Consider the following 12,706-nt stretch of genomic DNA (forward strand, 5'->3'; position numbering starts at 1 on the left):
CAACTTAACAGATCAGCCTTGTTTCCAGAGCGTAGTCCATCATGAGAGAGTGATGGAAGGTAGGCCTGATTTTCGTGTTTGAAGAAGTTTTCTAGGTTCCCATCACGGGTCTGACAGGTGATGTAGAGTGTGGAAAACAGTCATTTTTCAGTGAGTTTTGTCTTGGACTGTCCTCTTATTGGAGCTGTTTTAATAAGAGAGAGATTGTTCCTTTTCAAAGGGGTGGTGATGGGTTTCGTGCCCTGCATCTCTGTAACAAAGAGTTTGTACTGCTCTTGGCCCATCCTCTCTGCAACCCGAAAAGCATCCACAACAGCTTGGTCTGCTAATTCTCTTGAGTCCAGCTTCAGAAGGTTGTTGCTGTCCTCTACGAAGGGGTTCCCATTTCCTCAATCACGTCAAACAACTTTTGGCCTTATTCATGATGTCTGTTTTCAGAGACACCCTTATTGCTGAACTCCATGGCATTTTCAAACTCATCAGTTAGACGAGACACTTCTGGTCCAGCACAGTCCAGCGACAGAGGGAATCCTGCTTTTGCATCAGACCAACTGCTCCTCAATCTCCCTTCATTGTAGCACTGTTTTGCTCATACGCTTGTGATTGTTAATTAAGAGTACATGAAAAATTCTTAATTTCATTCTGCATCTTTTCAGATACTGTGATTTCATTGTAATCCTTATCACAATGTCACTGAATTAACCATTAACTATTCACCTGAACTGTTTATGATGCTGTATATGGTATCATTGTAATCATTCACCATCAAAACATAGGGGTAGACATCACATTTTACATGTTATCATGTTTGAATCGGGAGATGGGGGGGCGCCCTAGATTCAGGGTTCCTACACATTTTCCATTTTAAAATTCCATACTTTTCCAGACTCAAATTTCCAAACCTCTCTGTAGATTATCAGACCATATTTAAAGTGTCCCCTATTATGCTTTTTCAAATATTCTCTTTCATGCAGCTTTCTGCAAAGTTATGAAGACGAAAGAGCATGCGATAAATAAAGTTGTTTTTTCTCAAAAGAGAGAATTGACTCTGAACCGCCTAAACGAGTCAGCAGGAATTTGAATCTTACTTCCATGACGGCTACACATGACCGGGTAACACATTTGCTATGTTTTATGTTGTCCGCCCGCAAACAACTTGACTCGCCCTCAAACGCTGTAGCTGGTTTGTGTTGTGTATGTCGAGAGGACGCTGTTTTCTGCTCTGCAAAAGCAAATTCTCTTTGTAAACCCTTTCAAAGGATGAGGATGTGAAGAGTCTGGTTAAAATTACCATAGCGATACAACAGCAGTATAACGTTTTGACGATTGCTTCTAAAATCTCCATGAGGTCTAAATGAGGTTTACACTTCTTTACAGTGTGTAATCGCTGAGGACTGAGGAAGCCTCCGGAGCTGAAGTTCAGTTATGGTAATGGGTGTTTAGCTTCCGACAGGCGCTGTAAGCGGTTGACCAATCACAACAGACTGGGCCATCTGGCCAATCAGTGCAGAGCAGGCAGTGGGAAGGAGGGATTTAAAGAGACTGAATAATCGGACGATTAGTTTGAGAATCATTGAAAAATGTGGTGATGTACAATGTATATTTTGAGAAAATGAAAGTGTTTGTTGTAGGAGAACTCCAAAGCAAAATGAGTATTTTCACCCCCAAAAACTGTTTTTAAGACAGTTTTTCATAGTCAAGTCATTTTCATTTATATAGCGCTTTTAACAATGTAGATTGTCTCAAAGCAGCTTCACAGAGATAAATGTATAATATAACGTAAGATTGTTTTGGCTTTATAGCGGTTCTTTAATAAAGTTATTTTCCAGCTAAAGTTAGTTTTGATTGATTCGCTTCCGTCGCAACGATCATTTGTTTTTAAATTAGGGCCGCCAAGACGACACCATTCTCTCTACACAGACTTTAGCGAACCTGTGAGAAACGCTGATGGCGTTCAGATGCGCATTAAGAACGGGTTCTATAGTTATGTGCGTTTGAATATATGTGTGCAGGTTTGGAATTCCCTACAAACCAAACCTAAACAAATTACTGGTGTTTCCTTATAGTTTTGATTCAGAATTTTATTTTATTTTATCAATTCGGGGTAGATACGCAAATTGAGTTTTCCCGACGACGCGTTATCTGTAGAGTGGGAAAGGGATCCTCCATAGGGAGAGACTAGTTGGCCCTTCAGCACTGCGTTGACACCGGGTCCAGGCGAAGGTCCTTCATCAGATCTGGAAACGGCCTGGATCCGGCAGGCTGCGGGAAAACCTTGGGATAAACAAAGACACTAAAATTAGCGTAGATGCCATTCTTCTCATGATGTAACAAGTACATCAGGATTTATGGGAAGTGTTCCCGGTTCCAGCTGACCTAATCTATGCAGCCTAATATTGAATTATAGAAGTCTATAATGTATTATGTGAACGCTATGTCAAAGAGATGTGTCTTTAATATAGATTTGAACTGACAGAGTGTGTCTGCTTCCTGGACAATGGTAGGAAGGCTGTTCCAAAGTTTTGGTGCTAAATAGGAAAAGGATCTACCGCCAGCAGTCGATTTAGATATTCTAGGTATTATCAACTGGCCGGAATTTTGAGATCGCAATAGACGTGAAGGAGTATAATGCGTTAAGAGCTCGCTCAAGTACCGCGGAGCTAAACCATTTAGTGCTTTGTAAGTAATCAGCAATATTTTAAAATTGATGCGATGTTTAATAGGGAGCCAGTGCAGTTTTGACAGAACCGGGCTAATATGGTCATACTTCCTGGTTCTGGTAAGAACTCGAGCTGCTGCGTTCATATCCTTTGCTGTAGTGTCAGTAGGAAATATCAGTTTACATTTCCAAACATTTATTTTGCCATTGTAATAATCCAGTGAGATTTTTATATGCATAAGGAGTCTGACAACAGCCGGTGCTCCACACGAAGATCTGATCTCACCTTCATCAAGTCCATCTGGGATTACATGACGAAACAGAAAAAAAGTCCAGAAGAACTGCAACGTCTCCAAGACGCTTGAAACTTTCCTACAAAGCTACATGAAAAGCGATGTGCAAGTGTACCTGGACAACAGCTGTTTTAAACGCAAAGGGTGGTCACACCAAATATTGATTTGATTCAGTTAATAGAAGCTAACTGATCAATCAAATCTATTTATGACATTATTTTGGAAAGCATCCTTACTTTACAGCATTTTTACACAAGTGCCTACAACGTCTCACAGTGCTGTTGTCACGGTTTGGGTTTTGTTTTTTGTTCCTGGTTCTTGTCATGTGATTCCGTTTGTCATGTGATCCTGCCATGTGTCTTGTCATTGGTTAATCGTCTGATTATTGTTCACAGGTGTCCCTTGTCCACAGGTGTCCCTTGTCTTGTCGTTAGTCTTATGTATTTAAGCCCTCATGATTGCCCTGTGTCTTTGTCTAGTATTGGATGTTTCTAGTTTTGACTATTTCCTGCCATTGTTCCGGTCTCATTCCTTGCCATGTGTATGTGTATGTGTATGTGTATGTGTATGTGTATGTGTATGTGTATGTGTATGTGTATGTGTATGTGTATGTGTATGTGTATGTGTATGTGTATGGGTATGTGTATGGGTATGTGTATGGGTATGGGTATGGGTATGTGTATGGGTATGGGTATGGGTATGTGTATGGGTATGGGTATGTGTATGGGTATGGGTATGGGTATGGGTATGGGTATGGGTATGGGTCCTCACCAGCTTGCCTCCAGTGGTTTGATTACATTACAGCTGTAGCTTTGCAGGAAGGTTTCTTCAAGCATCTTGGAGACATTGCTGTAGTTCTTCTGGATTTAGGGGGGTGAAAATACTAAAGTGCCTTAGACTTTTGCATGCACACAAGAAACTTTTTTGTGCCCTCGAGAAATTATTCACATGCGCACAGGAATTTTTTGCATGCTTACAATTTACAACTATGCATTACAATTTCTAGTTTTATATACTATAACCTATGTCCTTTGTGCATCCCTGCCAGCTTAGAAAAAGAGAGCAAATATGCACATGAATTAATAGAAATCTAGGCCCATTCCTTAGGGTAGTGCCTCTAATATCAAGGCCTAATGTCCAATTTAATGTATCCTCTGTGGCGGAGGAGAAACCATGGCACTGTAACGACTGAGACAAGTATGGAGCTTATAATATGACAATATAATTTGAATTGTGTAAATTTGAATTATTTACAAGTGCAATCTAACAAAATTTAATTTTGTGGTATTTTAAATAGTTCTGAATTTGTCTTTAAACGAATATTGAACATTTGAAATTTAACGAATTGAAATGTTTTCATGGCTGAATTTTTTAGACGTATTTTCAAACAGCAATTTTTTTGTTCTGAATTCTTAGACTGCAAATATTCAGTTTAAAAAAATACAGATTAAATTTTCAAGATGAAGAAAAAATTCAGAACTTCAATTTCAGTTTTCTAAAATTCAAACCGCAGAAAATTCAGATCTTACAGAAAGTAGGTCACAGGTCATCCACAGGGAAGAGTAAAGGATCTCAGAAAAGTCGAACAGAGCATTTTGGCTGCACTGCAGTAGTTTTCTGCCGCAAACGCGGTGGTCGTTCAAGAGAATCCGTGTATCTTTCATTCAGTCGTTTTTTTATTTAATATTAAGAGTAGAAAAATGAGAAAACAGCTTGAGTATTAGATTTCTAATATTCTAGTAATAATAGTCCGCTGCTGCAGTTGCACGGAGCTTACAAAACTTAAAGGAGAACTCATTTTTTTGTACATTTGGAGTGCTGTCAATACAGAGAACAACAACAAAAATCGGGGTTGCCTACACCGAGTTATTCTATTTTTAAAATTTGCACCCTGTTGACTTCAATGGGGCAAGTAGTAAACCTGCTTTTAGCCTCTTGACATCCTTGATGTGTCATTACAAGTGCACAGAAAATGTGAGTGATTCCTTCTGAGTGAACACGAGTGAATCTGACTGCAGTAGATGTGAAAGATATGTATAAAAATGATGTTATTTAAGCCAGCGCAAATACCTGTGTTTACATCCTGTCCAAAGTAGTCGATTGCCGAGTTCACGCGCATAGGTTTAGTTGCTATGATCACGCGCGTGAACTCTACAATCGACTACCGATTTTTGTCGTTGTTCTCTGTACTGACAGCACTCCAAATGTACAAAAAAATGAGCTCAATGTTAAAATTGACCGGAGTTCTCCTTTAACGTGTGTATTGCAACTAGGCTACATTTCATTTTCTCATCAAACAACTAGACTAACGAATGGCTCGACACAACAGAAGAGCCTAGACAGGGCTTTCTCTCTGTGTAGACCAGCAGTTGGTCTGAATTTGCTGTAGCCTATTTTCCGGACTGTAAGTCACGTATTATCATGAAACACGCTGTGATTTATTCCAAAGTGACTCAGGCATATATAATGCATTTAACGTTAAATAATCTAAATGTTGACTTTCAAAAGTAGGCGCGCCAAGAAGGCTATTCGCTGTATCTTGGTTCATTTTTGGTGTGCGCCAGAAAGATTTTAAAGGAGACCGAGACGCGCTAAAGCAGCGCATCATGTTGTTTTATTTATTTTTCAATGGCATGATATTTTGTAGTCATTTTGAATGTACACAAATAAAAATATACATTTTACTGTTTCGAATGATGTCATATTATCTGTATGACTATAAATAACAGAGTATCAAGTTATTTCCCAGCAGTGGAACAAATCCAAGTGATGGCGCAGGCGCATCGCGCTCTCACACAACGTAGTATCAGTTCTGGCGTTGCTTCATATCGCAGACGGTTCATTATCAAAATAAAACACAGTCAACCAAACATATAAAAAGTTATTCTGCCTAATTTAATAGGTCTGTTGTGCAATATAAAGGGCAAGCTGTGCCGCACAGTCCTACTTGTTATTCCAAACATTTCCCTTGCTGTGAAGACGCTGATTTAGCCTATACGTGTATATTGGGACTCGACTGAAGTATGAAGCCTTCTTTATATTAATAGTTAGCATCCACATGTTACATTGCAAATATGAAAACTTTTGACTGAATGAGAGATGCGCGACCATTTCGATTTAAAAATAGGCTAGTTTTTGAGTTTCCTCACGTCACACCAGTCCTTAGACCGGCCACCAGATCGGACTCTGGACGTCCGAGATTACTATCCAGCATGATAGACCCACCGCTGGCGTCAGTGCGATCGGCTAGAAGGGCCGCTACCAGGCTATGTAGCCTACCCAGATAGCATGTAACCATTGAAACAATGTTGAGCCAGTGTTAATGCGTTAACGCTGATTACATTGAAATGACGTTAGAAAGTGATGTTGCTTTAGCATCACTCCTGCACCCTCAGTTAATATTGAAATAATGTTCAGATTTCAACCACAAATCAATAGTGTTAATATTGCTTCAACATTACAAAGTGATGTTGTTTTTGCATCACTCTTGCACCCTCGGTTAATGGTAAAGCAATGTTGAGATTTCAACCAAAAATCAACAGTAATAGTATTGATTCAACATTACAAAGTGATATTTTATTGACACTTTTGCACCCTCAGTTAATGTTGAGTTTCATCATTAACTGAGGGTGCAAAAGTGTAGATGAAATATAACTTTGTAATGTTGAATCAATACTATTACCGTTGAACAAAAAAATCAATAGTAATGCTACTAAATCAACATTACACTATGATGTTGAATCTACATCACTGCTGTTGAATCAACTCTGAAATTAACCAAAATAATCAATGGTAATATTGTTGAATCAGCGTTACACTATGATGTTAAATCTACATCACTGCTGTTGAATCAACTCTGAAATTAACAGAAATAATCTTTGGTAATATGGTTTGATCAATGTTACAATGTGATGTTGATTCTAAATACATTTTGTTGAAGCACTGAAAATACAACTGAAAAGGAATGTCAAACAATGTTACCATCTGATGTACCAAGTTAATGTTGAAACAACATTAATATTTCAACTACACTTCAATGATGCGTCAACAAATTCCTGCATTTAAAAATTTGGCAAAAACCTTTTAATCATATCGACAACCACGAATCGCGATACGAATCGAATCGTTGTTAAAACAAATCGTTACACCCCTAGTTTTTGCTCATACTATTACGGGGTTGAGGTCCACTGCCACCAGGTAGCCACTATTGGGCTGTCCCCCAGCCACAAACGACGGTGACGACAAGGCCTGGGGTCATAGTCCTCTGCCGTCGCCACGTTCCACCGGTCCTTTTCACTGACACGCTGGACTCGATGTGAAATGCTTCAGACGTAATGGGTATGTCTGACGTAGGTATGTCCCGTCGGGCCGCCGCCAGGCTGCTTCGAGGAGGAGGACTCCGTTCTTCCACGACTTGAATGAGCACGTGGTTAAGTTGTGGCCTGCACCCCAATCGGCTTGCGTCCACGCTGCCATCCAGGCCATCTTCCAGGCTCTGTACGCCATGCATCTGTGCCCGTCCTTTCATCTCTGGGCGCGGATCTCAGCTTGCAGTCCAAGCCGGGCCGGCCCGCGGCATAGGCGGAATAGGCAAATGCTAGGGGTGACACTCATCCATAGGGGCGCCAAAATGAGTGAACGAGTGATTTTTTTTTTTTTAACCATTTTTAAAATAGATTTATTAAAGATTTATTAAAGATAAATCTTTAAAGCCCGTTTTCTCAAAATGACCTTTCTCTCATACTCCAAGTACGAAATCTCCACTTCAGTAGCACCTATATACACCAAACTTTCCAGTCTTGTACCTAGTTATATTATGAAGACATTTACTGAGGGATTTGTAAATATATTATTCCTAGCCTGATTTATATAACATTTTATTCCAAAAAACATGGGGAAAATCATTTTTTTAAGGCTATTGACAGTATATTCTGATTTACAGGATAACAAAAGTAGATATCCATAAATCCCTCTGTAATTTTTTCCCCATCTAATATGTGAACACAATGAAAAAATCATTTTTAATAGATATTGCCTAATTTGCATATTTAAATATTAAATTACAAAAAACTTGTAATACATTTTCTCATCTTAATGTAGGTAATCAACTGGGAAAGTTTCAGGGTGATATCTGCTAGTTAACATTTTTACCCTATTCACCTGTAGTGTCTCGCCTTAAACCCAATTGAGCATCTCTGGAGAGACCTGAAAATGGCTGTCCACCAACGTTTACCATCCAACGTGACAGAACTGGAGAGGATCTGCAAGGAGGAATGGCAGAGGATACCCAAATCCAGGTGTGAAAAACTTGTTGCATCTTCCCCAAAAAGACTCATGGCTGTATTAGATCAAAAGGGTGCTTCTACTAAATACTGAGCAAAGGGTCTGAATACTTAGGACCATGTGATATTTCAGGTTTTCTATTTTAATAAATGTGCAAAAATGTCAACAATTCTGTGTTTTTCTGTCAATATGGAGTGCTGTGTGTACAATAATGAGGAAAAAAAAAATGAACTTAAATGATTTTAGCAAATGGCTGCAATATAACAAAGAGTGAAAAATTTAAGGGGGTCTGAATACTTTCATGCACTGTATGGCTTTTTTTTTTTTTTTTTGCCAAAATTAGTAATGATATTTATATAGCCTACAGGTTTATTAAAATAGCAATTTTTTATGTAAAATTCACATTTAAGAAGACATTTCTCAGTTTCATTCATGGTGAAAACATGAAACGTGCCATACTGTAGTTTAGTGGAAGATTGCTACCATCAACTGGAAAACAAACACTTTTGCTTGTGCTCCATGAATAGTTTGTGCATGAATGACATTTGGACGATGACATCACTGTTTTATCCAGAGTGGCTATATTTAAATGAACTAAATTAATAACTTATTTACAACAAAAATAAACCATCACTGAACTTACTTAAGTTGGACTATGACACTATTTTCTTCCAGATCTGCTGTACAGTAACAGGAGAAGCAAGATTTTTTGTGTTATTTTCCTGTTATTACTGTAAAGTTGCCTTGAAATAATCTGTATTATAAAAAGCGTTATATAAATAAAGGTGACTTGACTGCTAGATGTAATGCTCTTGCTATTTGTGTTTAGGCTGTAATGTGTGTGTGTATATATATATATATATATATATATATATATATATATATATATATATATATATATATATATATATATATATATATATATATATGTATAAGCCTACACCAGAAAGTAGTTATGTTCAGTTCAACAAATATTCCAGGTAATATGTGCAAATTTGGAGGTGAAATGTTCACTTTTTCATAAAAGCATGAAACTTGGTACACTTGTACAGTTTGGTGCCCTGAACATTTTTAGAAATGGAGCCATGGCAAAACCCTCTTGTTGCGGCCATTTTACTTTCCGCCACAACCAAATTTTGTATTTTGTATCATATCTCCTGAACCAGACATGATAACATGTAAAATGTGATGTCTACAATGTATCATTGTAATCATTCACCATCAAAACATAGGGGTAGACATCACATTTGTCATGTTATCATGTTTGAATCGGGAGATATGATACAAAATACTAAATTTGGTCATGGCGGAAAGTAAAATGGCCACCACAACACGGTTTTGCGATGGCTCCATTTGTGAAAATGTTCAGAGCTACAAACTGTACCAAGATTCATGCTTTTATGAAAAAGTGAACATTTTCACATATCACCTGGACTAAAATACAAATGTACCATTTTGAGCTGATATAGGCTATTTATTAAAAAGTGAGGTTGTAGTTTCACTTCTAAAAACATTGAACATTAGTTTAAACAGTTCATGCAAATGCAAAGTTTTAAAGGTTAAAATGGCACATCATACATAAAAATGGCCTAGTTATGGACTTTTTAGCTGCAAATAATGACATTTGAAATTGAAACCGTGATTGCAGCTGAAGATTCAGAACCCGTGCATCAGTGTGACGTCACAGAGATTGAGCTTCATCTCTTCATGAGGGAAATAACTGGTACAGTTTTACATCTAAAAGCCCTGTCAATGAAAAAAAAAAAAGGGATTTTGCTGGACTTGGTTGATAAATACAGTTTATATAAACTTTGCGCAATACCCTTGTGATAATCTTGTGTCCCTTGCTGATTTGCTGTTTAGAAGTTTGTTTTTTTGAGCTTGTGCAGATATGGTTTATTTTTTACTATTAAAGGATAATTTTGGTATTTAGCACTTTGAGTCTTTTCTGGTTTGTTATGAACTATAGTGGTGGACAGAAATTGACGATGGGTCCTGTCTCGACAACTTAAGGGTTGTTTTAAGGACATGTTTGTGCATTCCCGTAGCCAGCCACTCTGAAGCGGTCAAAGGCGATTCTAAACGAGTCAAAGTCGAGACAAAGCACATGCTTTAATTCAATGCTTTTATTAATTTGAGGAGTGTTTCAGAGAAAGTATTAAGAGATTGAATTTCAAAACATTTGTGATAAGATCAGAAAAATTGTGTAGTTCAAAGTGAATGTGGAGCAGGATGACCAATTATGATCTCACTCGTCCGAAACACAAATATAGTTCATTGAGGTTGAACAGGGTGCATCGTTCCAGCAACGGTTAGCTGTAGGGTGGAATAATGAAATCAGTTACTCTGAACATTACAGCAGTAATCAGTGGTGTTCAACTTAAGGCAATTGGTGAAATCCAAACAAGTCATTTAATGTTACCGTATGATATGAAATTATACGATTGCAAATTATATAAAAAAAAAAAAAAAAAAAACCCTCACAGGTCCAGTTGATCTCCAAACAGTTCTCAGGAACACCAGCATTGTTAGGTTCTCCAGAACACCAGTTGGTATAGTCATACACAGTTCCATCACTCCACAACCACTCTCCGTCCTAATAAGTGAAGAGAATGAATACAAAAAGTGCACTACTGTAGTCAGACGCAAACCAATGAAGTTCAGAAACGTTGCCTTTGATTAAAGCAGAAACTTCAGTTTAGACAAATAGGTTTCTTTAGAGCACACAATTTAACTTACTTGTTCACCATCATGAGCACCAACCCAAGTTCTTGTGGAAGAAGGCAACAGACTCAGCAGGAAATTATTCTCTGGTTGATCATGCACAGATGCGAGATTCGCACCTAAAGATTGACAGTTTCTCTGAAGAGACAGATTTGTCATTACAAAATCTAGTAATCATTAGTAGAAAGCAGAAATGACTTTAAACATTTGTCATTTGCAAACAAAGAAACATTCCCACTTATATTAAGAGTATTTAATCTGTAGCCTACTAACATTTAAATTATCATTTGATTCAGTAAACTTACATTGTACTTCAATTATTATTTTTTAAACGCAAGCAATTAATACAGCTGTAATTAGATCTAGGATCACTGTTGACCCAGTGTTAACCCACCCTTAAACCTAAACATACCATCAAACCTGTCCCTAACTTTACCCATATCCCAACTCAATAGCAGCAAGAGTGTTTAACAATACATTGTACCAAACTATTTAGATGTAGTTAAAAACACCTAATATAAAGTGTTGTCCAAATAGCTTTGTTGTATAATACATTACCTCTGCTGTGATCCAGGGAACCGATTGAGAGAAGTACTTGTAGCACCGGGGTCCAAACTCTTTCCATCCACGTGGACAGATTCCTAAATCACGTGTGGATTCACTACCTAAATGGGGATTTTTTTTTTTTTTTTTGATTTTTTTTTATTCACAGCAAAAAAAAAAAAAAAAAAAAAAAAAAAAAAATATTATTATGTTGCTTTTCAAGTGTGTGATCAGCCAAAAGAAATGTGTACTTTGACACTGAAAATACTTCATTAATCATTCAAATATCAGTAAATGGAATCTTGTACATTCCCAAATTGCACTTAAACTAGCAAGAGTTTACAATTAAATGTTTTGGTTACCATCTGCATTCCCCATGGAGAAGATAACAAAAAGAAGCAGAAGACTACTCAGCATTGCCATGATGAACCTGAAATGAACCTAAAAATGAATAAAGCAGGTAAAGTTAAATGTCTGCCCTCAAATGCTGCACACTGTGGAATCTCATTGTATTTTAAAGACAAAGCAAATGTTATACAGTAGGTTTCTGTTCCATAAACTCACCTTGCTTTTCAGATTGTTACCTTCAGAACCTCAGAGGAAGTGTTTATTAAGCTCCAGAAAGAGCCCTGCTTTTATAGCCTACTTTACTAATTGGGCCTCATTTATCAATCTAACGTAGATCCGAGCGCAGAAATCATCTTACGACAGGGTTCAGGTGTGATTCATGAAACACTCGAATACAGCCAATCCCATCATACGAATGATCGGACGTTGATAAATGTGGCGCTGAAAACTATGGTCAATTGAATATCACGGCCCTAAAAATTCACGGTTTAGAAACTGTAACTTCCACTATGGAGTTTATAATATGACAATATGATTTGAATTTGATTTGTGTAAATTTTAATTATTTACAAGTGTAATCTAACAAAATGTAATTGTATGTGGTATTTTAAATAGTTCTGAATTTGATTTCTTTAAACGAATATTGAACATTTGAAATGTAACGAATTTAAATGTTTTCATGGCTTAATTTTATAGACGTATTTTCAAACAGCTATTTTTTTTTTTTTTTTTTTGTTCTGAATTCTTAGACTGCAAATATTCAGTTTAAAAAAAAATACAGACAAGTTTATGATGAAGAAGAAATTCAGACCTTCAAATTCAGTTTTCTAAAATTCAAACCGCAGAAAATTCAGAT

At 37.2% G+C, this 12,706-nt stretch overlaps 1 protein-coding gene across 2 annotated transcripts; it reads right to left on the bottom strand.

The window, feature by feature from the left end:
- Positions 1-10,341: 10,341 nt before the first annotated feature.
- Positions 10,342-12,172, bottom strand: LOC311303298 (ladderlectin-like). Of its 2 annotated transcripts, none has more exons than XM_084429716.1 (6): positions 12,067-12,172; positions 11,865-11,943; positions 11,518-11,624; positions 10,975-11,097; positions 10,720-10,831; positions 10,342-10,551 (listed from the first exon to the last, which is right to left on the bottom strand). In XM_084429716.1, the coding sequence occupies exons 2-6, from the start codon at positions 11,923-11,925 to the stop codon at positions 10,484-10,486; spliced, it is 471 nt and encodes a 156-aa protein (XP_084285842.1). In that variant the 5' UTR covers positions 11,926-11,943; positions 12,067-12,172; the 3' UTR covers positions 10,342-10,483. The 2 variants fall into 2 exon arrangements, with proteins under 2 accessions (XP_084285842.1, XP_084285843.1); XM_084429717.1 differs by having other exon boundaries at positions 11,865-11,932; positions 12,067-12,092.
- Between the last annotated feature and the right edge of the window lie 534 nt (positions 12,173-12,706).

This window comes from Rutilus rutilus (assembly GCF_951802725.1).
Source record: "Rutilus rutilus genome assembly, chromosome: 14".
Taxonomy (NCBI): domain Eukaryota; kingdom Metazoa; phylum Chordata; class Actinopteri; order Cypriniformes; family Leuciscidae; genus Rutilus; species Rutilus rutilus.